Source organism: Octopus sinensis, linkage group LG30 (assembly GCF_006345805.1).
Source record: "Octopus sinensis linkage group LG30, ASM634580v1, whole genome shotgun sequence".
Taxonomy (NCBI): domain Eukaryota; kingdom Metazoa; phylum Mollusca; class Cephalopoda; order Octopoda; family Octopodidae; genus Octopus; species Octopus sinensis.
The window spans coordinates 11,086,788-11,099,950 of NC_043026.1; the positions used below are offsets into that span (position 1 = coordinate 11,086,788).

The window sequence follows — 13,163 nt, forward strand, 5'->3', positions numbered from 1 at the left end:
ATATATATGTTATATATCTGTGTGTGTGTATCTCTATATATATGTATATATATATATATATAATATATATATATAGAATATATATATATATACATATACATATATAGTGTGTGTATTATATATATATATTATATATATATATTTATATGTTTATATTTATATGTTTATATATAATATATTTTATGATATATAGGTATAACTGTACATAGTATGTATGCATATATATAATATATATATACATACACACACCACATATATATATAATAAATATACCCTTATATATACATACGTATATATGTATTTGAGAGCATGTGTATTAGTATGCATGTGTATTTGTATGTATGTAATATTATATATATATATATATATATATATATATATATATATATATATATATATGTATGTATGTACACGTGTAGCCTTGTCTTTTAAAATATTCAACTTCCATTGAAGAAATACGTTTAAAATGTCGATAAATAAAATATGATGGTAAACACGTGATCCCTGAACACTTGGTTTTTACCAGACAGACAATCTACCCCCTTTTTTTTATATATTATATTTCTATGTAATGACAATGAATTGAACTGACTACAATACATGTGTATATATATATATATATTATATATTATATATTATATATACACTCATGTGTGTGTCAGTATATATTTGTAAGCAATACAATTCCAATGAAAACGAAAATTTGTGTTACGTGTTTCTTGATTAATTTTTATTGTAAAGGTTTCACAATTGTAAGCAAAAGGCGGTGCTCCAGCATGGCCGCAGTCAAATGACTGAAACAACTAAAAGAGTGTATTAATTTAGAAATTCGCGCAAATGATCATGTATATGATGTGTTTGTGTGAGTGTGTGTGTGTGGTATTTGTGCGCATGTGTGTGTGCCTGCATGTGAGCATGTGTATGTGTGTGTGTGTGTATAATATATATATATATATGTCATTTATTTATTTATATGTGTGTTTGTGTATGTATGTATGTATATATGCGTGTGTGTGTGTGTGTGCATGCATGTGTGTGTGCATGCATGTGTGTGTGTGTGTATATAATATATATATATATGTCATTTATTTATATGTGTGTTTGTGTGTGTGTATAATATATATATATGTCATTTATTTATATGTGTGTATATGTATGTATGTATATATGTGTGTGTGTATATAATATATATATATGTCATTTATTTATATATGTGTGTATATGTATGTATGTATATATGTGTGTGTGTATATAATATATATATATGTCATTTATATATATATGTGTGTTTGTGTGTGTGTATGTATGTATATATATGTGTGTGTGTGTGTATATATAATATTTATATATGTGTGTTTGTTTGTGTATGTATGTATATATGTGTGTGTGTGTATAATATATATATGTCATTTATTTATATATATGTGTGTGTGTGTGCGTGTGTATGTATGCATGTTTGTATGTATATATATATGTATATATGTGTGTGTGTGTGTGTGTCCCTCACCACCACCGCTTGACAACCGATGTTGGCATGTTTACAACCCCTTTAACTTAGCGGTTCACGGCCAAAGAGACCGATAGAATAAGTACCAGTCTTAAAAATGAATAAGAACTGGGTGTCGATTCAGTCGACTAAAAGTTATCGAAGGCGGTGCTCCAGCATGGCCACAGCATAATGACCGAAACAAGTAAAAGATGAAGTCATAAAGATTCCCTTTTCCTGCACTGAACGCCTTCATAGCGTTCACGGCTCTCTTCGCTTTCACTTCTGATTCCAGGGAAATAACTCTTCAATACTTGATCATGAGTTATCGTTCTTAAGTTATTGACTTTCCACTGATTTTACTCCGACTTTAACACGGAGTCCCCCAATTTTGAATCGATTGCATTGATTCCCCCCACGTATTTCACTGGTACTTTATTTTATCGACCCCTCAAAGAATAAAATGCAAAATCGACTTTAGCGGTATTTGAACTATTTGAACTCAGAACGACAAGAATCATTTTCCTTTCTATTGGGTTTGGTGCATAATTATTGCGGCTTTTTTTCAACAAATTTTATTCAACAAAAACGATAACAATATTTCACAAAAACATCTTTAAATGACGGTCTTACCGTCTGCCAAGCAAATGGGAAGCAGTAATTGAAGTAGATGGTGAATATGCTCCGGAATAATCATTTAAAGATGTTTTTTGTTACATGTTGTCGTTGTTTTTGTTGAATAAAATTTGTTGAAAAAAAGCCGCAATAATTATGCACCAACCCAATAATATAGGCTCAAGTCCTGAAATTTGAGTCAATTATTTACATCGGCCCCAGTGTGCAACTGGTACTTATTTTATCAACCTAGAAAGGATAAAAGGCAAAGTCGACCTCGGCGGAATTTGAATTCAGAATGTTAAGACGGATGAAATGTTGCTGGGCATTTAGTCCGACGGCTTACTCACAAGGCCAGCAATTTTGGAGGAACGGCGGTAGATGAGTACATCAACCCCAGTATTTAGTGAGTACTTTAGGATCTTTTCGGTTTGACCGGCAGTTTTTTTAAATAATTTCCACGTAACTAAACACTTTTAAACTTCGTATACTGGTAGAATGTGTTTATAAAACATCTTTTTCTCTTGGCTTTATTGAGAAAATTCTATAGTCTGTAAGATATTTGTTGTTGTTTTTCTCTTCAATTTCTGCAATTTCAACCAATCAATGACGTCTATTGAAGTAAAAATCATTCTGTGCCGTATGAATATGTCCTTCGTTTAAGAAACAGATTGGGTTTATTTACATATGTGAAGAAAAAAAGATACCCTTCCTTCCACCCCTAACCCTAACTAACCCTAAAACAGATTGAAATGTAATAGATCGATACTAGGGTCATAATTATGGGTGACAATTTCATATGACACTGCTAGAAAAAACTGCCGTTCAAACCGAAAAGATCCGTACTTTAATTTATTGACACCAAAAGGACGAAAGACAAAGTTTACCTTGGCTGGATTTGAACGCACAATGTAAGCAGCCGAAAGAAATGCCGCTGTGCATTTTGTCCGACGCGCTTTCGATTCTGATAACCCTACTTTCTTTCTACTATAGAGACAAGACCCGAAATGTTGCGGAAAGTGAGTTTGTCGATTGCATCGACTCCAATAGTTGCTCGTATTTTATTTTATTGGCCCCAAAAGGATGTAAGGCAAAGTTGGCCCCGGGGAAACTTGAACTCAAAACCTTAAAGAATCGCAAGAAATGTTGCCAGTCACTTTCTCTGCCAACTCCTTAATATTGGTTTCAAATTTTGGCTCAAGACCAGCAGTTTTGGGGGGAAGGGACAAAGTCGATCCCAGTGTTAAATGGATACTTATTTTATCGACCCCGAAAGAATGAAAGGCAATGTCGACCTTGGCGGAATTTCAACTCAGAACGTAATCATCATCATTGTTCGACCGTGATCGAGACAATGGAATTTACCATGCTACGCCAGACTTCACGGTCCATCATAGCATTACGGAGGTCCTGTTGCTGGATTCTTGTATCCCTGGAGATTACATCAAGGTAGGAGAGTGTGTGCCCTCTGGTATCGCGAGTAGATGGCTTCCAGAGGAGAAGAGGAGAAATTACTTCTTTTTCAGCTCTACAACAATGTCCAGCAAACTGGACTCTTCTACCTTTCACAAGAGATGACACAGGTGGTAGTTTCCCATATATTTGCATTTTGGTTGGATGACGCTTCCATGAGAGATTTTGAGCTCTCATAAGGAGGCAAGTGTAGGTTCCATCCAACCGCCTCTCAGGCTTCTTTGATAACGTTCAGGTTTCTGAGCCATATAGTAGAATTGGTTCGACTGTGGCTTTGAAGATTTCAAGTTTGAAGTCTCTACTTAGATTTGATGACCAGATCTTATGCATATCATTACAGGCTGACCAGGCCATACCCTTTCTAGTTAGAACGGACGAAATGCCGCTAAGCATTTTTACCACCTGAGAGAACTAAGAGACTTTTTGCTCAAACAAAAATACGCGTCTCTACTTATAGAAAATGGCATACAGCGAACTAAAAAAAATAGCCATACAGCAACTTAGAACAACACAAAAAAGAGGAAAATAGAAACAAGTCATACCATTCATAGTGATACACAACCCATGTCACCAGAATATATTTAACATTGCCAAAGTAAAACTACCAATCCTTGCTCAAAGTAATGAATTAAAAGATATAATCACGGATTGAGCTATGGTTCTTAGTAAAAGACAGCCTAAAAACTTGAAAAATTATTAACGACGTCTGGTAGCTGATTTGGCAGACACCCATAAAATTATTAACCATCTTACAAATAATAACTCTGAGCACCTTTTCAAACTCCACCCGTCTAACACCCGTGGACACATTTACAAAGTCAGAAAACAGCACAGCTCCCATGACTTTAGGAAACATTTTTTCACGCTGAGAGTTGCTGAAGCATGGAACAAACTGCCAGCATCAGTTGTTAGTTGTCAGAGCACTGCATCCTTCAAAACTTCCATGCTTCCTGAGATTCGCCAACACTACACCTGATTTCCTCCACTCCATACACACACAAGCATGTATCTGACTCATACACGGTTCACTTCCCAGACATTCGTACATTACTGCATATGCAGACACCCATAAAATTATCAACCATCTTACAAACAATAACTCTGAGCACCTTTTCAAACTCCACCCGTCTAACACCCGTGGACATATTTACAAAGTCAGAAAACAGCACAGCTCCCATGACTTTCAGAAACATTTTTTCACGCTAAGAGTTGCTGAAGTATGGAACAAACTGCCAGCATCAGTTGTTAGTTGTCGGAGCACTGCATCCTTCAAAACTTCCATGCTTCCTGAGATTCGCCAACACTACACCTGATTTCCTCCACTCCATACACACGCAAGCATGTATCTGACTCATACACTGTTCGCTTTCCAGACATTTGTACATTACTGCATATTCTTTATACGCACTTTCTGACAAGTTGTGGTGCACCTGAGCACTGTATACAATAATTTCATTATTATTATCATTATATAAAGGCAAAGTTTGACCTTAACAACAAAGACCAATCATTCAGTGTATGAAATGCAATGATAGCCGGTGTGGCACATGCCAGTTCATACATACCGGCCGATATATGAACACAAAGGCCGAGGAAATATTCACAAACGCAGATGTGAACTGCAAAAGCAGAAATTTAATTTATTGCATCAAATGCAGTCGAATTGTAAAGAACTATATGTGGGTCAGAATGGAAATGCACTATCAGATCGTTTGCGTGTGCACCGACAACAAATTAGAGACCCATGTGGTCGGAAAATATTTATATTTCCATTCCACAAACTTCCAAGTGAAATCGAGAGAACAATCAGAGAAAAGAACTGTAGTGACGTTATACAACAGTGCGCGCGCGACGTCATTTTCAGTGTGCGGGTGCGGAACGTCCTTCTTCAGTGTGCGTGTGCGGAGTTGGAGCCTTCTGGAAAGGCAGAAGGGGAGTGCCCTCTCGGACATGCGCAAAGACTGAAGAAGGAATTGCTGATGTGGCATTAGCTGATAGGCGAGGGACAGCGTTCCCTTAACAAGGACACAGATAGACACGCATAGCAGCAGTAGCAGAACGCCTTCATACGAGATTGTGGCAGACCTATTTTCTCCGCTGTCTCTGGACGCTAAGATTTGACCTGCTCTGTTTTGCTGCTGAACTTGTTGTAAGATTCTTACAAGTGTTAAAGTTCAGCCTTGCCACACCAGAACCAAGTGGATACCAATATACCACCTTACTTCTTTCTGTGAATAAGAAAATAAAGAATATATATATTTTTAAGGTTGCGTTCGTGTTCCTTGACTGGTAGATTCTGGAAATTAAAGAACGGAAATTGTGTTGCACCTGAGTTGCACCCCAAAAGTGTAAGAAGCAACGAGTTCCCGTTACAGAACTTTATTGATAAATTCCAACGCAAGTTAAGTAAACAATAATAATAATACTTGGAGGTAGTATCTCTGCAAAAAGAGAAACGAACACGCAATCCAGCGAGAAAAGTATTTAAAATAACCGTTAACAGATATGGATGTATAAACGTCCTGGGGCAAGCTGCATGGTGCAAGTCCACTCACTCATACAAGCATCCGCAAAAATGTGAGCATACGCACACGTGAGGGGATCTTTTCGGTTTGACCGGCAGTTTTTTTTTTATAATTTCCACGTAACTAAACACTTTTAAACTTCGTATACTGGTAGAATGTGTTTATAAAACATCTTTTTCTCTTGGCTTTATTGAGAAAATTCTATAGTTTGTAAGATATTTGTTGTTGTTTTTCTTCAATTTCTGCAATTTCAACCAATCAATGACGTCTATTGAGGTGAAAACATTCTGTGCTGTATGAATATGTCCTCGTTTAAGAAACAGATTGGGTTTATTTACATTTCTGAAGAAAAAAAGATACCCTTCTCCCCACCCCTAACCCTAAAACATTGAAATGCAATAGATCGATACTAGGGTCATAATTATGGGTGACAATTTCATATGACACCGCTAGAAAAAAACTGCCGTTCAAACCGAAAAGATCCCACGTGAGGTTTGGTGCACTCGTCATCACAAAGCGAGTTAGCTATCTACTTGGTGTTTGTAAAAATGGGGGAGTTAAAAGTAAACTTAAGTCATTCATAGGATCTTTTCCTTTTGAACGGCACATTGTAACATAATTTCTAGGTAACTAAAAAGTTTTAAACTTCGTATACTGGTAGAATGTGTTTATAAAACATCTTTTTCTCTTGGCTTTATTGAGAAAATTCTATAGGTTGTAAGATATTTCATCTGAAATTTCTTGCAAACGGCAATTTTAACCAATCAATTACCTCCATTGACGTATATAACATTCTGTGCATAATGAATATGTCCCTCCTTTAATAAACAGATTCGGTTTATTTACATCTGTGAAGAAAAAAAATACCCTTCCCCAACCCCTAACCCTAACCCTAACCCTAAATCTAAAATAGATTGAAATTCAATAGATCGATACTAGGGCCATAATTATGGGTGACATTTTCATTTGACACCGCTAGAAAAAAATCCCATTTTCCGTAGCGGTGTCAAATGAAATTGTCACCCATAATTATAACCCTAGTATCGATCTATTGCATTTCAATCTATTTTAGATTTAGGGTTAGAGTTAGGGTTAGGGTTAGGGGTGGGGGAAGGGTATCTTTTTTCTTCACAAATGTAAATAAACCCAATCTGTTTCTTAAAGGAGGGACATATTCATTATGCACAGAATGTTATTTACGTCAATGGAGGTAATTGATTGGTTAAAATTGCCGAAATGCAAGAAATTTCAGACGAAATATCTCACAACCTATAGAATTTTCTCAATAAAGCCAAGAGAAAATGATGTTTTATAAATACATTCTACCAGTATACGAAGTTTAAAACTTTTTAGTTACCTAGAAATTATGTTACAAAGTGCCGTTCAAAAGGAAAAGATCCCATTCATACCTTAAACTAAATTAAATTAAGTTAACGGTTACTCGAAACTCATTCCCGACTGCATTGCTATAGTAGAAGACGCTTGCCCCGGGTGCCATGCAGCGAGACTGAACCTACTCTGTGTCCATAGAAAATACTGTCTCTGGACAAATACTGCAGTAAATTTTGCCTATCACGATGTATTTACATTAAGCAGGATACATAAATGGCGACATAGTAGTTATTTTACTGAGTGGTCATAACTTCGGTATAGGTACCGGAAATACCGGATACATTTCAAGAAAGTGGTTTTTTTTATTTATATGGGGGAGTTAGAGTTAGGGTTAGGGGTGGGAGAAAAGGGTTTCTGTTATCTTCAGAAATGTAAACAAAGCCACTTCCGGTACTTACGTTACCTATACCGAAGGATCGCCTACTGAGTGATTTTCTTTTAACCCTTTAGTGTTCAGATTATTCTGTTAAACGTAATACTTTTTCATTCAAATTGTTTTGAATTAATCATGCATTATCTTATAGCTTTGAGGTTTCAATGATATGATTGTTTATTTTTAGAATGTCATTGTAGGTTAGGTGTGAGAGGCTAGAAATGGCCAGTTTGAATATGAAACATAGAATATTTGGGCCGGATATGGCCAGTTTAAACACTAAAGGGTTAATTTGCTATGAGTCGTATACAACGCAATAGGCTCACCGATATAACCAAAGTATCTTTGAATGTATTAAATTATATAAGGGACTTTTAAATTCTGTCACCGGTATCATCCAGGGAGGAGATAATTATCAACGATCGTCTATCTAATACGTTTCTAATTAATTAGCTCAAATTCAAATAATTTAATTGTATTATGTATTTCAATTATCTCAATTGTGAACGTGAATGATTGTAGATAATATATATACATTAACCTACATGGTTCAGGGGCAATATTCTATCACCTTCATGATTGAATATTTCGAGTTAGCGCAAGGTGCGTTACATCGTTAATTGGCTGTTCCCTATTTTAGGGGACGAGGAAACGGATTTTAATCAACAACGAATGAATGAATAACTTCCCTGGCTCTTTTTGGCCTTTCATTTGGCTTCCAAATCGAAACCGATTGTTATTTTTGGATTCCTACCACAACACACATTATGTAGTTCTCTATGATCTATCGTGAACAATCTGGACTTATCAAGACTCGCACACACAAATATACATACATACATCATTTATTCTGCTCCCTGTCAATCTATTTACGCATTTCTTTCGCCGACATATTCGTATTTGTTAACATAAAAATAGAATTCGGTTTTTTCTACACTAAAATATACGTGTAACTGGGAGAGGATCTAATTAGCGACAAACGTCCTTGTGGTAAGTAAGAAATATATCTACGTATATATCTACATGTTTTCTACAAATTTATACGGAGTTTTATGATATGCAAGGCAAGATATTGAATCGTAGAACATTCTACTCACAGACGTTGCTCAGATTTTGATTATTCATCGATCGTTAATTAACATGGAAGACGTTAATGACTTAGATACTTGCGACACAACCTTTTTTAACGACACAGATTCCGTTACACAAACAGAGAGAGATGAGAAACTTTTACGTGATGGAACATTAATTAAACAAACATCACTGGACGGAAATATTTCTGAATATCGCTGCGAGGTTTGTGGGAAAATATTCTGCTCGGAAAATGAAGTTTTCACCCATAAAGAAATACACAATAGAGAAAAACAGTTTCGTTGTGATGTATGTGGGAAATATTTTGTCTTTAACAGTCAGTTAACGAGTCACAGAAGAGTCCACACAGGGGAAAAGCCTTTTCATTGCGAAATCTGTGGTAAATCTTTCATAAGTAATTCCCACCTTACTGTCCATAAACGAAGTCATACTGGAGAAAAACCGTATAAATGTGAAATCTGTGGGAAGTCTTTCTCTGATAATTCTAATCTCGCTGTTCACAAAAGAATTCATACCGGGGAAAGACCATTTCATTGTGAAACCTGTGGGAAATCTTTTGGCGATAATAGTTATTTAATGAACCACAAGATTATACACACGGGGGAAAAGCCGTATCATTGTGAAATATGTGGCAAGTGTTTCGTCAATAACAGTAATTTGAATAGACACAAACGAATACACATTGGAGGAAATGTATTTCATTGTAAAATCTGTGGGAAATCATTCTCCGATAATTCTAACCTTGTTATCCACGTACGTAGCCACACTGGCGAAAAACCTTATCACTGTGAGATATGCGACAAATCTTTTGTCACTCACAGTCTCTTAAAGACACACACAAGGATACACACGGGTGAAAAGCCATATCACTGTGACGTATGCGGCAAGTCTTTTACCCAGAACTCTAATCTTGTCATCCACAAACGTTGTCACACTGGGGAAAAACCGTATTATTGCGAAATCTGTGGAAAGTCCTTCGTTAGCAAGTCTCACCTTATAGTTCACAGGTGTAGCCACACTGGGGAAAAACCTTTTCACTGTGAAATTTGTGCGAAATCATTTATCACTAATGGCCACTTAAAAAAGCACAAGCAAATACACAATCGAGGGAAACCTAATTGTAAAAAAGAACCCCTTCGGTCGTGAATGATCATGGGATTGCATCTAGAAAAGTTCCCCTCCAAGGTACAAGGTGGCGAGTTGGCAGAAACGTTAGCACGCCGGGCGAAATGCTTAGCGGTATTTCGTCTGCCGCTACGTTCTGAGTTCAAATTCCGCCGAGGTCGACTCTGCCTTTCATCCTTTCGGGGTCGATTAGATTAAATAAGTACCAGTTACGCACTGGGGTCGATATAATCGACTTAATCCGTTTGTTTGTCCTTGTTTGTCCCCTCTGTGTTTAGCCCCTTGTGGGTAGTAAAGAAATAGGTATTTTCGCCTGTCGCTACGTTCTGAGTTCAAATTCCGCCGAGGTCGACTTTGCCTTTCATCCTTTCGGGGTCGATTAAATAAGTACCAGTTACGCACTGGGGTCGATATAATCGACTTAATCCGTTTGTCTGTCCTTGTTTGTCCCCTCTGTGTTTAGCCCCTTGTGGGTAGTAAAGAAATAGGTATTTTCGCCTGTCGCTACGTTCTAAGTTCAAATTCCGCCGAGGTCGACTTTGCCTTTCATCCTTTCGGGGTCGATTAGATTAAATAAGTACCAGTTACGCACTGGGGTCGATATAATCGACTTAATCCGTTTGTTTGTCCTTGTTTGTCCCCTCTGTGTTTAGCCCCTTGTGGGTAGTAAAGAAATAGGTATTTTCGCCTGTCGCTACGTTCTAAGTTCAAATTCCGCCGAGGTCGACTTTGCCTTTCATCCTTTCGGGGTCGATTAAATAAGTACCAGTTACGCACTGGGGTCGATATAATCGACTTAATCCGTTTGTTTGTCCCCTCTGTGTTTAGTCCCTTGTGGGTAATAAAGAAATAGGTACAAGTCCAGGCAAGGTTGTTTATGGAAGACCAGCAGTCGCCCATGCATACCGGCCTCTCTTCTCCGTGTACATAGAGTAATGGGTAAAGACCCCCTTCAGTCATGACTGACCATGGGATTTCACCTAGAAAGTTCCCTTCCGAGGTACAAGTCCGGGCAGGGTTGTTTATGGAAGACCAGCAGTCGCCCATGCATACCAGCCTCGCTTCTCCGTGTACATAGAGTAATGGGTAAAGACCCCCTTCAGTCATGACTGACCATGGGATTTCACCTAGTAAGTTCCCTTCCGAGGTACAAGTCCGGGCAGGGTTGTTTATGGAAGACCAGCAGTCGCCCATGCATACCAGCCTCGCTTCTCCGTGTACGAAGAGTAATGGGTAAAGACCCCCTTCAGTCATGACTGACCATGGGATTTCACCTAGAAAGTTCCCTTCCGAGGTACAAGTCCAGGCAAGGTTGTTTATGGAAGACTAGCAGTCGCCCATGCATACCGGCCTCTCTTCTCCGTGTACGAAGAGTAATGGGTAAAGACCCCCTTCAGTCATGACTGACCATGGGATTTCACCTAGAAAGTTCCCTTCCAAGGCACAAGTCCAGGTAAGGTTGTTTATGGAAGACCAGCAGTCACCCATACATACCAGCTTCCTCTCTCCCTGCCATCGATGTTATCCAAGGGAAAGGCTAAGGGGCCAATACAGCTTGGCACTGGTGATGAAGCAAATCATTTCTAATGCTGAGTGAACTGGAGCAACAGGAAATAAAGAGTCTTGCTCAAGAACACAACACAACACACAGCCCAGACCAAGAATTGAACTCACTACCTCATGATTGTGAATCAGACGCACTGAGTCATGCACCTTCACCTAACTGTAAAGCACCAGAAATCATCTTAAAGATCTAAACCCATTGATCTACCAATTACTATACATTGGAGAATGTTTTCCCATGTTGAAATATGCCTGAAATAATTCTCTTTGAATTTTCGTCTTGTCTACAAATGTACTCTTTGCAAACATCAGATGGCCCCTCAACAACACATATGACTTTTATCAAATGTCCTTGTGCACCTTAAGTTTTTTGTTTTTTTTTCTTGGTTGTGGCCCTGAGAAACCCTTCCATAACTGAAAGCCTTATTTGTGAACACAAACAAAAGACAAAAAAACTGTATTTATGGCCCTCATTCATTTAAGAGAAACCCTTCCACAACTGAAAGCCTTATTTGTGAACACAAACAAAAAAACTAATAGTATACAAGGGGGTGCTGGAAAGTTCCTGGTTTAGTGTAAAAGAAATTACAGGAGGATCAATTAATTATGATTTTATTTAACATATTCCCTTCTCAGATTCACACACTTATTGCATTGGTCCTTCGGTTTTTCTGAGCCCTGTAAAAAAAAAACTCAGAAGGTTGGGCCTCCAATCAGGCCTTTCCTGATAAACTCTTAAAACTAGGAACTTTTCAGCCCCCTCTCATATAAGATGCACTTTTATAAAAAAAAAAAGAAATGTGTAAAAGTATCACCATGGGACCTATATGTGAAGCTGGACCTCCCATAATTTTTAATGCACTAAAAACATTTTCCCGAAATGTGTAGCTGATATTGGTATGCATCTTTTATGCCATCAAATGCTGCGTACCAGTGTGACCTTAAGACTATGGTTATCTTACTTACTTGTACTTATGGCGACATTCACCCTGGGTGGGTTGAGTCGGCTTCTTCCACCACCCTCGAGGCATTGTATTCGCCATTGAGAATTCATGGAAGAAGTTTCGCGGGAATATGTGGATTTGATAAGCGGTCCCCAACAATCCCGCGTGTAGAGACATCCTGTTTGCCGCAGATTGTCCGCAGACGCAGGGGCAGGATGACCGAGGAGCCGCCGGTTGCCGAAACAGACACTCCGAGGATTTTCACCAGAGCCCCGTCTGCCGGGTTGTGGCCCTAATACCACTTGGTGTCAGACCAATCCGCCTTGGGTGGCCCTACCAGGAACCGAAGCTCCCGACAGCATAGCTCTGACACTATCCGTTGCCAGCGTCCCCACCACGGTGAGGAGGGGATGGACTTTGGGGACACAAACAGACACTCCGAGGATTTTCACCAGAGCCCCATCTGCCGGGTTGTGGCCCTAATACCACTCGGTGTCAGACCAATCCGCCTTGGGTTGCCCTACCAGAAACCGAAGTTCCCGACAGCATAGCTCTGACACTATCCGTTGCCAGCG

General features: G+C 38.3%; 1 protein-coding gene across 3 annotated transcripts; it reads left to right on the forward strand.

The window, feature by feature from the left end:
- The first annotated feature begins 8,321 nt into the window (after positions 1-8,321).
- On the forward strand, positions 8,322-12,177 carry LOC115226722 (zinc finger protein 239-like). 3 transcript variants are annotated; one of them, XM_036515441.1, is made up of 2 exons: positions 8,322-10,098; positions 11,481-12,177. In XM_036515441.1, exons 1-2 carry the CDS (start codon positions 9,005-9,007, stop codon positions 11,482-11,484), a joined length of 1,098 nt encoding a protein of 365 aa, XP_036371334.1. In that variant the 5' UTR covers positions 8,322-9,004; the 3' UTR covers positions 11,485-12,177. The 3 variants fall into 3 exon arrangements, with proteins under 3 accessions (XP_036371334.1, XP_036371332.1, XP_029653602.1); XM_036515439.1 differs by lacking the exon at positions 11,481-12,177 and adding an exon at positions 11,037-11,137 and having other exon boundaries at positions 8,322-10,095; XM_029797742.2 differs by lacking the exon at positions 11,481-12,177 and adding an exon at positions 11,015-11,074 and having other exon boundaries at positions 8,323-10,141.
- Positions 12,178-13,163: the final 986 nt, after the last annotated feature.

Bases quoted from the DNA above. Each gene is read 5' to 3' on its own strand.
- LOC115226722 (XM_036515441.1), top strand. From the start codon at position 9,005: ATGGAAGACGTTAATGACTTAGATACTTGCGACACAACCTTTTTTAAC.